The 15,209-nt window shown below is 50.9% G+C and overlaps 1 protein-coding gene across 3 annotated transcripts in view; it reads left to right on the forward strand.

Moving 5' to 3' along the window:
• COL27A1 (collagen type XXVII alpha 1 chain) overlaps positions 1-15,209 on the forward strand; it is a 255,228-nt gene that overhangs the window by 199,845 nt on the left and 40,174 nt on the right. For 2 of the 3 annotated variants that reach the window (XM_034793733.1, XM_034793735.1), the window contains 10 exons: positions 1,658-1,711; positions 2,352-2,396; positions 4,004-4,057; positions 6,052-6,096; positions 7,795-7,848; positions 9,805-9,858; positions 11,020-11,073; positions 12,146-12,199; positions 13,024-13,077; positions 13,360-13,404. In XM_034793733.1, coding sequence (XP_034649624.1) covers positions 1,658-1,711; positions 2,352-2,396; positions 4,004-4,057; positions 6,052-6,096; positions 7,795-7,848; positions 9,805-9,858; positions 11,020-11,073; positions 12,146-12,199; positions 13,024-13,077; positions 13,360-13,404 — 513 coding nt within the window. The remainder of the gene's footprint in view (positions 1-1,657; positions 1,712-2,351; positions 2,397-4,003; positions 4,058-6,051; positions 6,097-7,794; positions 7,849-9,804; positions 9,859-11,019; positions 11,074-12,145; positions 12,200-13,023; positions 13,078-13,359; positions 13,405-15,209) is intronic. The other variant, XM_034793734.1, reaches the window with a different exon arrangement.

Here is a 15,209-nt window from a genome sequence, read left to right on the forward strand (position 1 = left end):
GGGTTTGCCAGCACTGAAAGCAAATTAATGTTTACTTGTTAAAATAAAGGTATTTTTATTGGGTTGGGGGGTGGAGGTTGTGTGTGTGGTTTTTTGTTTTGTTTTGTTTTGTTTTTCATTCAAGGAAACATTTCTCTTTGGTCTTAGATTTTGTAAGAGCATTTGCATAACCTAAACCTCATATTTGATCTGATGGAGTCCTTTTATAAAATAGTATGTTGTTCTGTTTGTAAGATAGCTGGCAGTGGGTCCGTCACTGTTTCCCAAAGTGTAGAGGGTGTCCCCTTTTGCAGGAGTGGAAGGCCCAAAAATACATCTCAACTGCTCTCCACAGTTGCAGCGTTCATTTTCTTAAAAGGGATCAGGTGGGATTGTACTTGGGGTGGCAAGCCAAAGCGGTCACCTGTGCTGCCGAGCAGTGCTAGCACGTCTGTCTACCAGGGCTGGGAAGCGTGCTCCTAGCTCTGGAGGAGACCTAGCCAGGGCATGAGGCCAGCTTTAAGGTGGATTTGTTTACGCTGGCTTTTTCCTGATAGGTCCCTGTTTAGGAAAGATTTGGGTAATGAACGCAAAGGAGTTGATCATATTTTATTCCGCTGAATAAGAGTTTCCCTGTTTTCAATATCCTCTTTGTCCTGTTCAAAGAGAGTTTGAGATGGTATTCTGGTTGCTCTCTCGTGAAGTCTGTGCTGAATCCAAGATGAAATGATCGCAACTGTATTCTGCAGCCCCATCTGTGAATCTGCTTGGCAGGTTTCAAGCTGTGAGAATGTGTGACCTCCACTTGGTGCATTGCTTAAAAAGGGGAAAACCCTCTTTCCTCAGTGGAGGAAGAGCTGGCGGAGTAATAGGCTACAGAATAAATCTGACCGGTAGAGGAGAGGGGAAATACTGGCAACCACCTTCCACCTCTGTATACCCATCCGCCCCTTACACACTCAGCCTCTCTTCACTGATATGTGGGTGTTGGCATAACAGGAAGTCCTGTGATCCATAGACATCCAGCTGACAGTACCCCAGCAGAGCTGTTGCCCAGCCTGGCACCCCGACTGAACCTTTAGGCAGGGTTTCAGAATATGAAGGGGATGGGAACTACGCCTTTCTCAGGGTGAGGTTTTGGCACGTGTTGAGGGTCTTGCTCCAGCTTTGTCTGCTGCTCTCATAAGATTTCTGGGTTCACCTGTGGCCCTGAGCAGACAGCACTTTTGGAGACTTCCAGTGATCTGGTAGTTCTCACGTTCCCAACCCAGATTATCTAGCACTCTGCATCCTGGCAGCTTGGGGGTTTCAGTAAGTGGTAGGCACATACAAAAAGTCATGTCTGTCCCTGCCCCTCCGCATAACAGTGCTTGCTGGGCCCAGCATCTCTGCTTGCCCAGCTAGGGAGTGATGTGGCTTGTAATGTAAGCTCTAGCCGGTCCCTGAGGTGTCACACGCGTTACACCCATTACAGCATCATTTCAGTAGGAAAGTCCACATCAAAACCAACATCTCCTGCCTGACCTCAAGCTGTTAGATCCATTGAGTCCAATGGGCTTTGGAAGAAGCCCCTGAAACTGTAAAGACCCATGCCCAGCTCTGTATCTCTAAGATAGACAGGGATGGTGGGGGAATCGAGCAGTGGTGCCTGAAATGATTTTCCCCTGTGAATTTTTAGGGCAGTCGAGGACCAGATGGCTCGAAGGGAATGCCTGGGCCAAGAGGACACAGGGTAACTATCAGAGCTTTTCGTTACTTGGAGGTGAACGTCGGGGTCGTTATAGGGTTTGAAACCAGCACCTTAAATATCGCCACAAAATTGCTTTGTGAGCAGCACAGATCATGTAGCATGGGCATGAAGTGCACTCTGCATGAGAAACAGCACTGAAGAGTGGCTGCCTTGGTCCTCACTAGCATTCCAGGACAGGCAGTACTTGAGCACGTTCTCGTCTTTCGGCATAAATTGAAGTCCCGTGGACGTCAGTGAGACTCAAGTAAGTTGCTTTCCCGAATCAGGATGCCGCAGCTTCTGAAGGACTTGAAGGCACAGAGCCACTATGCAGAGATCTACTGTGGAGATGGCTAAGAGGTGGCTAGCAGCGGCAGATAACCATGGCAAGGTCCCTGCACTTGAAAGGACTGCATAAATGACTCCTTGCTAGAGTGGTGGGAATACCGTACGAGAGAGGAGTTTAGATAAAATTGGGAGCCATAATTGAAGTATATAAACCCATCTATACGTTTAAAAGCCCTGTAACTTTTACTGCTGACAAAGATCATTCCTGTTGCCAAACTTGCGTATTGAGGCCTCCGAATTTGCAGCTTGTTTAATGATGGCACAGTCCTTTCTTGTAATCTTTGTTTCTTTTCAGGGCCGTACGGGCCAGCGTGGGTTGGTTGGAATCCCAGGACCCCCAGTAAGTAGCAGTACACCAATGCTCAGGCTCGAACTCATGCGAGGTGTGCTCTAGAGAAGGGATCAGCACTGGCTGCCCCAGTTGCATGGTTCAGGTTTGAAAGCGGAAAGCCTCGATGGGATTCAGAGTTGGCAGATACAAGTGTACCGGTCTCCAGACAGAGGGCGTTCGTCTGATCTGCTGTTAGTGGGATTCTGCAGTGCAGATCCTCCCGACTGACGCCAGCGTCCAGACCTTGTGGGTTTAACTAGGTGTGCGCTTAAAAGCATTATTGCTCGCCTGTGTGAGAGCCGGAAAACAAACAGGCAGCGTGCATGGGAATATGGCTTCTCATCAAGGGCACGATGGCGTATTTCTCAACCTAATTAGGCATCTTAATTGTGCCCTTCACTGTTAGTGCTGTAGTTGCACATGTGCCTAATTAGGATTTATTGAAAAAGTAACACTTTTTTGTTTTCTGTAGCGCACAAATTAAGGTGGAAAAGAATCACGTTAACAGTGGTTGCTAACCTCTACAGCACACTTTGGACTGGGCTGTTTGCAATCAGCGGTTTTCGTAGTATAGCTCCGTTGTGAGACCGTTCTTGTGCGCCATGTTTGACAGTGATTTGAAAATGTGTTTGTGTTCAAATGTTCTGTGGGTCGTATTCTGCCTTTGGGTAAGCCGGTAGGAAGGTCAGGGGTAGGAGATTCAGGATGAGTGTTATTCTATACAAGTTTTACATTGTTGTAATAATAATTAATAAAAACCCCACCAGAAACACAACTGACTTTTTACCTACTAGCAAGGAATGTAGGAAGCAAGACTCTCTTTTAAGTAGCTTTCAGGGGACCTGTTATTACACACGTTTACATTTGACAACCAAGCTACAATTAATAGTTGTGGGGGTGGGCAAAAGAGGATAGGGAGGGAAAAAATATGGTTAAGGCCCTTGACGTTTTTCTCTCTGTGGCAGTAAAAATAGACTTTTACCTGCTGCTTGGTTTCTTTTTCGGTTAGAGCGTTTGCCGGTGGAGGCGGGGAAGGGCTGTTAGAAGCTGTTTGCGCAGGGTGCTGAGGGAGGGCACAGACGGGAGACACGATGCATGTTAAGGAGCACGGTGCAGTTACGAGCACAAACTTTTCTCGGGAAGGTTTCCAAACCGACCAGTTTATTTCTCTTGCACTGGCATCCAGGGAGTTCCAACCGGAATGAGGCCGACGTTGCACTAAGCACTGTGCAAACAAATCACAGACAACACTGCCTGCCTCAGAGGGGTCCCAATCTAGGGTTTAGATGACACCTAGCAGGTGACTAAACAGACAGACAGCAGGAGGGGGGCAGAGGACAAGATAACAGTAGAGACAGATGTGTTTGCAGTCATCACGGTTGTCCCGGTAGGCAGAGTTGAGTGCTCATATAGCAAACGAATGTACATATGCAAGAGCCTCCTATTCCCATTTGTTTGAATTGCTCTTATGAAAATATTTGTTTACACTTTGCTTATATAGTCGCACATAACGGAGTCCTTTAAAAGCGTCTTTTGCCATCTATATTTTTAGCATTTAAAATCTGAGCACCTATTTTCATTCATATGCTTATCCAAGGTAAAAATCTGCTTTACAGGGCTTACGAGGCGTTCCTGGAATAGCAGGCCCAGAAGGAAAGCCTGGTACACAGGTTCCCATTCTATACTATATACTTAAATATTCTTCGTTCTGTTGTAATTGCCGTGCCGGCTACAAGGGCCAGGGCTGCAGGTGAAACCTGCTGCATTACTGCATGTTACGTTAACTCCGAGATTCGCTGGTTCCAATGTTGGTTTGTCTCTTATAAACGTACCCCTAAAAGCAGGGAGATGAATCCAAACCGAACCACAGAACCGAACTCCCTGGAGCTGGATCCAAACTGGATGGGTGGTCTAGCCCATCGTTGCATGGCTGGGAGGGTTTGATGGCACAGGCTTGGGGCTGGCATGGTTCATGCATCTCATTCCCCACTTGCACCAAACCGTCACCTCCCCGCTGGTGTTCCAGTTCTGTCCCCAGCACGGCTCTGCCCATTGATTTCTACTGCCACCTGCAATTCACTCCGCCCTCTGTGCTCTGTTAGACATGCTAGTTCTGTGCCCAGAAACAGCTCTGCCAGTGACCCTCAACCCTCACTCCTCGCGCACTGGGCCCTGTTGTTCCAGTCCTGAGCCCTTCATGCAGAGAGGCTGCATAGAACCAGACTGCATAGTGATGTGCTGGGAACAGATATTTATTGAGAGCTAGGATGAGATCCAGAAACTCCTTGCTTCGGATCTAGGCTGCCAACTTTCTAATGGCACAAAACCAAACACCCTTGCCCTGCCCCGAGGCCCCACCCCTTCTCCGACGCCCTGCCCCCCACTCACTCCAGCCCCCCTCCCTCTGTCGCTCGGTCTCCCCCAACCTGACTCACTTTCACTGGGCTGGGGCAGACGGTTGGGGTTTGGGAGGGAGGTGAGGGCTCCAGCCAGGGCCGCCCGGGGAGGGGCAAGTGGGGCAATTTGCCCCAGGCTCCACAGGGGCCCCCTCGAAAATATACTATTCTATAGTATTGCAACTTTTTTTATGGAAGGGGCCCCCGAAATTGCTTTGCCCCAGGCCCCCTGAATCCTCTGGATGGCCCTAGCTCCAGCTGGGGGTGCAGCCTCTGGGGTGGGGCCAGAAATGAAGGGTTCAGGGTGTGGGAGGGGGCTCCGGGCTGGGGCAGGGGGTTGGAGTGTGGGAGGGGGTGAGGGAGCTGGCTGGGGGTGCGGGCTCTGGGGTGGGGCTGGGGATAAGGGGTTTGGGGTGCAGGAGGGGGTTCTGGGCTGGGGCAGGGGGTTGGAGTGCGGGCTCTGGGGTGGGGCTGGGGATGAGGGGTTTGGGGTGCAGGAGAGGGTTCTGGGCTGGGGCAGGGGGTTGGAGTGCGGGCTCTGGGGTGGGGCTGGGGATGAGGGGTTTGGGGTGCAGGAGGGGGCTCTGGGCTGGGGCAGAGGGTTGGAGCGTGGGAGGGGGTGCAGGGTCTGGGAGGGGGTTAAGGTGCGGGAGGAGACTCAGGGCTGGGGTAGGAGGTTCACGGTGCGGGCTCCAGCCGAGTGGCACTTACCTCAGGCAGCTCCTAGTGGGTGGTACAATGGGGCTAAGGCAGGCTCCCTGCTTGCCCTGGCTCTGCGCCACTCCCGGAAGCGGCTAGATGGAGGCATGGCCAAGCGGCTCCGTGCCCATAGGTGCCCCCCCTTCTCCCTTCTCCCCCCCCCCCCCCCGGGGGCAGGTGGTGCAGAGCTTCCCTGATTGCCCCTGCGCCTAGGGGCTGGACATGCTGGCTGCTTCTGGGGAGCTGCGCAGAGCCAGGGCAGGCAGGGAGCCTGCCTTAACCCCACTGAGCTGCCGACCAGACTTTTAACGGCCGGTCATCGGTGCTGACCAGAGCCACCAGGGTCCCTTTTCGAAAACCGGACACCTGGCAACCCTAGTCTGATCTAACCTTTAAGGAATGAGCTCTCAGGTTTACACAGGATTCCAGCTTGCATCACTAGAGCACTTCCCTTACCGGGACAGCTGAGCTCACGTGCAAATCCATGTTCCTAGAATACAGAGCTGGGCGGGAGCTGGGGGAAGGTTTGTGATCTCTCTTGGTCCTTATCTGTCTGACTTATCTTGCAGGGTGTATCAGGTGTCATGGGGAGCCCTGGCAGAAAGGGACCAGCTGTGAGTAGAATTCCTTGTGTGTTTGTTTTAAATTCTTCCAGTCTTTTGAGCCACGAGCATGACGATAATACCTAGCTCTTGTATTCAGCTGTTCATCCGTAGATCTCAAAGCGCTTCACAATCTTTAATGTATTTATCCTCACACAGCCCTGTGAGGCAGGGCAGGGCTGTTGTCTCCTTTGCACAGATGGGAAACTCAGGCACCGAGAGACTAAGTGACTTGCCCAAGATCACACCCGAAGTCTGTGGCAGAGCTAGGAATTGAACTGGAGTCTATCAAGTCCTAGGCTAGTTCCCTAATGATGGTCGCTCCTTGAGCAAAGATCAAGTCCAGCCTTAGTTCAACGAACCAGTCAGCCTTGCCTTCCTGGGTGTGACCTAAAGAGGGTCCTGTTCTGTATTCAGATCCAGGGTTTTGATTAGAGATCGGGATTTGTCACTTAATACACTGCAACACCCTTGTTAATGGTGACAAAATCCTACTACAAGCAAACCTGCTGTGGGGTCTTATTACCTTCCAATATACACTTTCCATGTCCGATTGTCAGCTAATAATGACCCAGTTCCGTGGTACAAGGTTTAACCTAGAATGCTTGAGCGATGACGTATTACACGCCTCCCCTCTTAGGGCTGAGACACAACTGTGTCCTTCAGCTTCAGGGGCTGCCTTTGCTCTCTTAACCCCCTCTCCCCATCTGACCCTGCCCAGCTCTCTGAAATGCAGGTGAACTGCTCCCAGTCCCCTCAAAACCACTTAGTTCCGGACACTGCCTGAGAAAGGGACTTTGGAGTGCATTGTAATGGGTGCATCTTCCTTTAGCCCCGTACCAAGTTAGCATCTTCTCTTTCTTTGGATGGCGGGAGGTAGGATGAGGATTTCCATTGCTAAGAAATGTGCAGTCCCCACCTGCTTATCTGTACAGAGGCGAGCAAGGGAGGAGAGGCTGGAAAAGTTGCTCCCTTCAGAGAAAAAAAAAAAAGTGTGGCTATTTCTAAGGCATGTTTGGTACCGTTGGGTTATCAAAAACAGACCTAAGATGGGACCAACGGGAGCCAGCAGCTAGAGCTGAGGGGGGACCAGATTTTCCATTTTGTGGGAAATTCTGCAATTTGGATTTTTTTTCCTGATCCAAAATGGAACAAAGACCTCCCCCCCCAAAAAAATCAAAATTTCCAACAAAATGAAATTCCAAAAACCAGTTTGCTTCAGATTGATCACAACATTTTCATTTGGATAAAATTCACAAAGTTTTGTTCCAAATTTGACTTTCTGGAGTTGACATTATATAATACACAATTTTTTTTATTTTTTTTTACAAATGAAACTAAAGTTGTTTTGAAATGAAAACGTTCCATGCCACGAAGGTGGAAGTGTTCTGTTTCAACCTTACTGGAATGCTCTGTTCCAGGCATTTTGTTTTTGGGGTTTTTTTTTTTTAATGAAATTTCCTTGGTGACCAATCAATGACGAAATCCACAGACATGCAAGAGCCAACTATTACAGAAGACTGTTCCAGGAAAACATGCGGCTGAAAGCACATACAGCTTCCCAGGAGCACCAGCATTGCTTCTGTGGCAGGCTGCACCCCCCTTTGGCAAGCCATACCCCTGTTTATCCACTACCGCGCTCTCCCTTACCGGTAGCACTTCCCCCCAACTTTCAGCGTCTGTGTTTTGATCTTTTGCTGTTTTCTCCAGGGTGCTGGTGGCTTACCAGGTGACAGAGGGCATGATGGACCTACTGGACCAATAGTAAGGAGCATCTTCATTCTACGGTAGTTTGTCTGTTGCGTTAGTCTGCACAGCACTAACACAGATAGTCAGCTGCTTTGCTGGGGTGGTGAATGATAGACAGGGGCTCAGGGCCGGCTTTAGGAACTGCGGGGCCGATTTGAATACCCAGTGGTGGTCTGGGTCTGCGGCAGTACTTCAGCGGCGGGAGGTCCTTCCCTCGCTCCAGGTCTTCCACGGCACTGAAGGACCCCCCGCCGCTGAAGTGATGCCAAAGACACACACTGCCGCCGGGTGAGTAAAAAAAATTAAAAAATTAAAAAGGCGCCTAAGGCGCAGGGCCCGATTCTGGGGAATCGGCCTAAAGCCAGCCCTGCAGGGGCTGAGATTGATAATGGCTGGTAAGGGATATGTTGTTTTCTCGCTAGGAACAGGTGGGAGGATCCAACCCCCTTGAGCAGAGGTTCCCACATTTTTCTTATTGTGTACCCCCTTCCAGATCTACCAGCTGCCTGTGTACCCCTACCCGTCTCATCACTGATACTTTGTGTGTTCTTCTTAACACTACCTGTCTTTAGCCATCTGTCCATATTTCACTGTGGCATACAGATATAGTTCTAGTGTGACGTATACAACCGAAAAGGGGAAAAAAAACCCTGGCTAAGTTCTGAGCTCAGTTAGACTGCACAGTTGCCAGGCAAGTGAACCCGCGCTGTTCAGTGATTGGAGGTGAGGGCTCTGTATCTCAGCCTCTCTGTGCATCTGCGTTCCCATTGGTACACGTTGAAGTAAATTAACTACCGTATTATATATACATTCCCACAGAGTTTTAAAGCTTCGTCTGAGTAGTCTATTATGAAAATGCAATACATAAAGTAATTAATAAATCCACCTTTACACAATTTCTCCTGCTTACCCGCCAGAGGTGTCTCACGTACACACTCCCCACCCCAGGGTATGTGTGCTTCAAATTGGGAACCCCTCCCCTAGAGTCCTCTTAAAGGGCTTGACCCAACCCCTGTTAAAATCCATGAAAAGCCCCAGTTGGCAGAAGTGGGTGTTGGCTCATGCCTTAAATGGAGAGGAGAAGAATGCTCTGCCTGAGAGACACCTCAGCGAGGAGGAGCTTCTCTTGCCTTAATGGTTTTTCATGGGTGGTGTGCAAGGGTAACGTTACTCCCTGGGCTTATATACAGTAAATAAGGCTGCTTTGGGGAATCTGATCACTGAACTTCTACAACGAAAACTCATCTACAGTGAGTCTGTACAAACCTCCCCTACGGGCCCGCAGACAGAAAAGTCTAATGAAAACCCAGAAGCTGTGCCCGTTTAGCAGTGGTATGCCAGCGCCTTGAGAGTAAATAGCATGGGACCTGCTGCTGGTGCAGCCAGTAACAGAGAGCTGGCAGTAAGCTGTGGAGCAGTCACGTTGTGTAGTAGCATTTGGTCTTGTGGCCCCCAGATGATGCAACCACTCGGGGTGGCATGGTCATGTGCGCTGGAGCCGGTTTCAGAGTCCATCCAGGACAGCGCGCACACGTTGCGGGAGAATGAATGAGTGCACAGAATATTCATATACAGCTGCCAGGGCCCAAAAGCACCCAGATCTATTTACTTTCTCAATCAATAAGGTGACTATTTTGTGCCATCCCCAGAAAGAATGCCCGAGAATCCATTAACTGCTTTACTGCTGCTCAGGGCACCAGATATACGGAACACAGCGCCCTGTGAATGCCACCCAGTGTGCCAGATTCAGTCTCTCTGCAGTGCCAGCTTTGGGCTACTGGTGACCGAGGGCTACTGAACATAGCCAGACAGGAGCTGCAGCCGCTATCCACGAAGGCAGAGTTAATGCATCACAATCAAATATTAACTAGATTGCCATGCGCAGCTAAGTGAGCAATGAGTGTCAGGGCCTGAAATGGCCTTATAAGGTGACTCAGTTAATGACACGTCTCCCCCAATGTTTTTTTTAAGGGCCCTCCAGGAAAACCAGGACCAGACGGAGACCCAGGTTCACCGGGGCCAAGGGTAAGAGCCACTAACGAGATGGTGTATGTGGGCGAGGTGACGGAGCTCCATGGAGCCGTTTCATGTAGTCTGGTCTCAATGACGAAAGCTCCCTGGCTTCGCTCAGTGGGTATTTTGGAATGTTCCTCTGGGATCGGCTCTGTGGTAGCATCTCCTCAGAGGCATCTCGGTGCCACAGAGAGATCAGGGTGAGGCTGGGTGGGTCCCTTACTTTGAAGTGCTTCACGAAGTGGCTAGCTACAGAAGGTGCTTTTCAATGATACTCTGAAACGTCAGCCATGTTGTCCGCACTCCAGGGGAAAAGGGCTCATGACGTATTAGCTGGCTATCTCCATGTTCCAGCCCAGTGCGTGCGCAGGCTCTTGCTGGCTCTGAGCCAGGGGATCCTTTATGTATTTTCTTTTATCTCCCAATCCGCACAGGCACAGTGCCCCGTGTCCCAGCTGCCTCAGGCCCCGTGACCTCGTGTCTTGGCTCTCTGCAGAGAGAAGCAGCAGCCCTGCCTCTTTTCCCCTCCCCATCTGCAGCACTCACCCTTTGCCACCACACGCAGCACGTGGTGCAGTCTGTGTTCCTAGCTTTGGTTCCCCAGACAGCCCAGCATTGCACCTGGCTGAACACCGGAGCTGGGTGGCAGGTTTTGGACAACATTTTTTTTTTTTTTTTTTTTGGAGGAAAGATGCAGATTTGGGTCGACCAAAACACTGTGCGAATCCGTGTTGAATTCGCCAAATTGTTTCAGTCAGAAAAAAAAAATCAAAACTGTCTGTTTCGAGTTTAACAATGTTATTAAATTAAAGAAGGAAAGAAATAGTTAAAAACCCCTCGCGTTAAATGAAACGCTTTGTTCGGCCCAAAACAATTGTTGAGGGGTGGAGTGGAGTGGCCGAACCGAAGAATCGGTTATTGGCACAACTCTATAACTTGTCCTTTTGGAGCCTGACTCCAAACATCCTGAAGCCAACAGGAGTTGCAAGTGCTCAGGATTAGACCATAAAGAACAATGTCTGTTTGGATGAGCTTTTAGCTGGTGAAGCCTATGCACCCTAGTTCTTTGTCATCTGTTTTACTGCTCCTTCCATAACATTGGCACCAGAACTGACCACCTGTATTCAAGCCAGTCTTGCTGCATTTGTTACATTTTCATTTCTTTCCTGGCAGGGGCTGCCTGGTAAACTTGGCTTGGAAGGACTGCAAGGACCTGTCGGCATGTATGTAAGTGATTACCCGTCTGTTCCCAGTGAAAAATGAGACCTAGCGACAAGCAGGCAGCTGTAGGAGAACATATGGGGCAGAGGCGGGGAGAGGGTGAGCTTGGGAAAACAGCTGTCCAGAAGGGAGGCACAGAAGCACCTCCAACATTCCGTGTAAGGAGCTTTCACAGAATTACAGGCCCTGCCAGCTGTGCACCATTGGCTACACTGGGTATTTCCCTAGAATTTCCTCTGTGCATGTCAGTGAGAGTGGCTGGCTTGGTTCAGGCATTTTCCAATACTGGCCTATTTGCCCCCCGACTGGCGTGGCAGAACTTCTTCTCAGAGTTCCAGACCTGAATCATGGGTCAGACCAGAAGATGTTGGGTGACTTCCGCCTTGTTGCTTTGAGGAAATCGGGCTCCTATTTCTATGAGGTTTGGAAACCCCCATGTTACATTGTGCAGCTCTCGGTCCTGATCCCCGGGTTAAAGTGAGGCACATTGATGGTGGCTACGCATACAGCCTCTTTCCCCGTTGAGTGGGCACAAGATCTCGCCGCCTTCTCTGGCTAAATAAATAAACTAAATGGGCACCGTCTGTCCTGCTGAGCCCCTCTCCACCACAACTGTGTGCTTTTTAAATAAGCAGAAGGATACTCAGGACTAGCACATCCCATTCTGGCGGGGGAGGGGGTGTCTAGATTTTAAGTGACCATTTTCGGTGCTCTCATGAGGTTCTCCTGATCCAGTGGGAAGGGGGCAGGGTTACATGTGTGAGGGGTAGCCAGCTAGACATGCCACTGCTGGCCAAAGCAGCTGGAGCACCACAAGACCCTCATTTGTAAGAGATCATTATGGTTGGTTTAAGGTAAGGCAGTTAATTTGAGAAAGAGCCAAATAAACAGAGGGAGGTGTGTGAAACCTTAACCCATGTGATGACCACCACCTCTTCTGGACATCCTGGTGCCACATCTCGGACACGATCACCACTTTCCATAGGCTGCTAGCTTCCTCCACTTCCTCCCCGTCCCTGCGAGAGAATTCAGTGTGTCCGCCTTAACTGACCAGTATCAATGGCTTTCTCTGTCCCAGGGCTACCCAGGACCTGTTGGTGACAGAGGAAAGGCAGGACCCAGGGGTGAAAAGGTAGGACCATGAAAGAGCTCCAGAGATGAAGATCATTGGGAACTCTGGGGTGACCTGCAAAGACCTTTTTCTTTGCCCTTTACTGGGGCGGTGACTGTGGAGTAAACAATCTACTTCCAATGCTAAGAACAGGGTGTAGGATTAGCCTGTGTAGGGTCCGACTGTGCTGCTCTTCCAGTATCTCTGGTATCTCTTGTGCCATTTATGCTCATTCATTCATTTCCTGACAGACCAAAGCTGGATTTAAAAGCAAGTGGTGGTGGTTTGGAATTCAGAGGGGAAATGGCCGTCTAACCGACACTTAGGATGGATGCAATCTGAGCACACTGAACTCCTGCTACCTCGGTTCCTCAGTCCATGTTAGTAACAGAGATGGGCCTGAGTTGCTAAGTTCCAAACTAGACCTGGACTTCCTTGAAATTTAGGAGTTTGCATTTCCAGTGTCTGGGTTCGGCTTATTATAAGGACCTGTTAAAAAGGCTGGACGCCAGATCAAACTTCGGGGGTATTTGGGGTGTTGACTCAGGCCCATCTCGAATCCGTTGGGCACACGTATTGGTATTGATGTCTGTGAAGTTACCCTACAGTCGTTTCCCAAACTCCCAACTGTCTGTCTCCACCAACACACATCAGCAGCACTCGCCTCTAGAACTGGTCAGGACATTTGCGTAGGCTTCTCCCCCACCCCCATCTTCTGACCAGCTCTCCTTAACCTTCCCAACCCTAGTCACCGTTCTTCACTGAGAGATGGCGGCTGCTGCTGCTCCCAAGAGGTTCTTCAGCAGAACAGACATGAACAAACTTCTTTCTGCTCCTTCTTGCAGGGAGAGCCCGGAGTCCGGGGCCCACCAGGATTTCCAGGAAAAGCCGGTCCCAAAGTGAGCATTGTTCCCTGCCTCTCAGTAGAACCGGCCTGTAGCGCACCCCAGAACTCCAGGGCCGATCTGTTTTTCTGTGGGCATGGATAGGTCTGATGTGACCTCTGCGCCCAGCGATTAAATGAAGTCTGGTGCAGGCATGCTGGTTGTCGAAGTGCTTAGCCTGAGCTGCTGTGGTGAGAAGGTGAAAAGGCCTCTCAACCGGCCTACGTGCAATGAGCGCTCAGCAGAAGGGAGGTGAAATATTCAGGCTCTGATCTCTGCCTCTCTCTCCTCACACAGGCTCCCCCCGGCCCACCTGGTGGGAAAGGTCCCCCTGGTCCACAGGTATGTCCTGTCCTGTCTTTCCTCTCTCTTTATATGTGGTGAGATGCCCCAGGCACTGCAAGGATTAGGCCTGTTTTGCCAGCTCACGTAACACAGGTGTGAAAGGTCAGGGCACGGACAGGGCCCTCAACAAGGCCAGGACTGTGCTGTCCTTGGGCTGAGCTCTCGCAGGGCAGCGGGGAGGAAAGCATCTTTGTGCCAGAGGCCGGAGCAGCCTGGCACACCCAGACCTGGCCTCCTATGTGCTCAGGCCAGTTAGGAGGAGGGTGGGAGCTGGGTTTGCCCCTCTGTGGTTTTCCAGGGTTACTGTGCCATTGCTAGGACACCCCAGCACTGGAAAGCGGCAAGGGGCGCACTTGTCTGTTCACGTGTGCATCCTGGGGCTGGATTGCCGCCTGGCCAGGTAGAACAAAGAAGCCCTATGGGGATGAGAGGCTGTGTCAGTGTCAGGAACGAGGGGCCTCCCACCTTGATTGCAGCATGGGTCCACGTCCCTCACGACAGGCCCAGTGTAATGACTTTTAGAGCACTCTCCGACCTGGGGAGGAGCAGCTACAAGTGAATGAGCAAAGCTGCTTCAGTGGGAGGCTGCAGACCCCAAATAGGAGCTGGCTCGCAGCTCCCCCACCAAGTACCAGCTGGTGCTGAAGAGCCCAGGGGGCAGAAACAAAGAGAAGGCAATGCCCATAGAACTTCCTAAGCTGCCCTCCCCCTTCCCAGGTTTCTCCTGCTCCATGCAGAGGCCATCGCTGTGACAAAAATACCGGGCTTCATTCCTGAGCCCAGGTAATTAGTTCCAATTAATCTGTCAGCACTTTCGCTGCGTCAGCTCAGCGGCAGATTCATATCTCCCTTTGGAAGGGGAGTTGGCTTTCACATCTGCTAATCTGATTGCTGGTGCTGCATTATGTGAAATTCCTGAGGATGGGGGCAGCGCCATTCCAGTTGACAGGGTGGGGTGGATCAGGGCAGGCTGGCAAGACAGGCGTAGTGCCATGGGGATGGGGGTGGGTTTGCCCTGGAGCTGGTGCCCCCAGATAGGCAGTAGGGCTGCAGGGAGCACTCTGCTCAGCTCTCCTCTCCCCCAGCTCCAGTGCAGGTGAATCATAGTTTTCAAATGGAAAAACTGGGATGCCGGGGCGAGGGGGCCTTGCAGGGAAACATTTTGCTGCAGGGGGGTAAAAGAAATTGGGGGAGAACTGAAAGGAAAAAGAGACTCCCCATCCCTCTCCCCTGTACAGAAGAACTTTACAGTAAAGGGCAGGATGGGAGAAAATTATCCATCCCTCTGTGTCCCCTTCACACCAGTCCCAACTTCTCCTCCACCAAACTACCCTTTGACCTACCATCACCCTCTCTTTCACCGAGTGACTCCATTCTCCCTTCATTCAACCCGCCTCTGTCCCAACTCAAAACCTCCTCAAGGCTCTTCAGCTCCCCCCAACCCAACCCAGCTCAGACAGGTCCCCCCACCCCAGTCTGAGAACCACTTGTCTTACTACGTAACCTCTCCTCAGCTCTGGATCCGCATCTGCCCTGCACTCCCAGCTCAGCATGATCCCCTGTCACTCACTCACTCACACACACATACACTCACTCACACACACACACACACACACATCACCTACCTTCCAGCTCAGGATCAGAATTCTCCTCCCCCCCTTCCACCTTTTCTCTCCCGCTTGTCGCTCTCCTCCCTCTCCTGCCTGCAGCTCACATGCTGCACGGCCAGCTGGGGGCAGCCAGGTATCCTTAGCGCCAAGCAGGAAACGGTTTTCCCATCCTATGAATGTTGTCCAGGGTTT

The sequence above is a fragment of the Trachemys scripta genome, chromosome 17, assembly GCF_013100865.1.
Source record: "Trachemys scripta elegans isolate TJP31775 chromosome 17, CAS_Tse_1.0, whole genome shotgun sequence".
Lineage (NCBI taxonomy): Eukaryota > Metazoa > Chordata > Testudines > Emydidae > Trachemys > Trachemys scripta.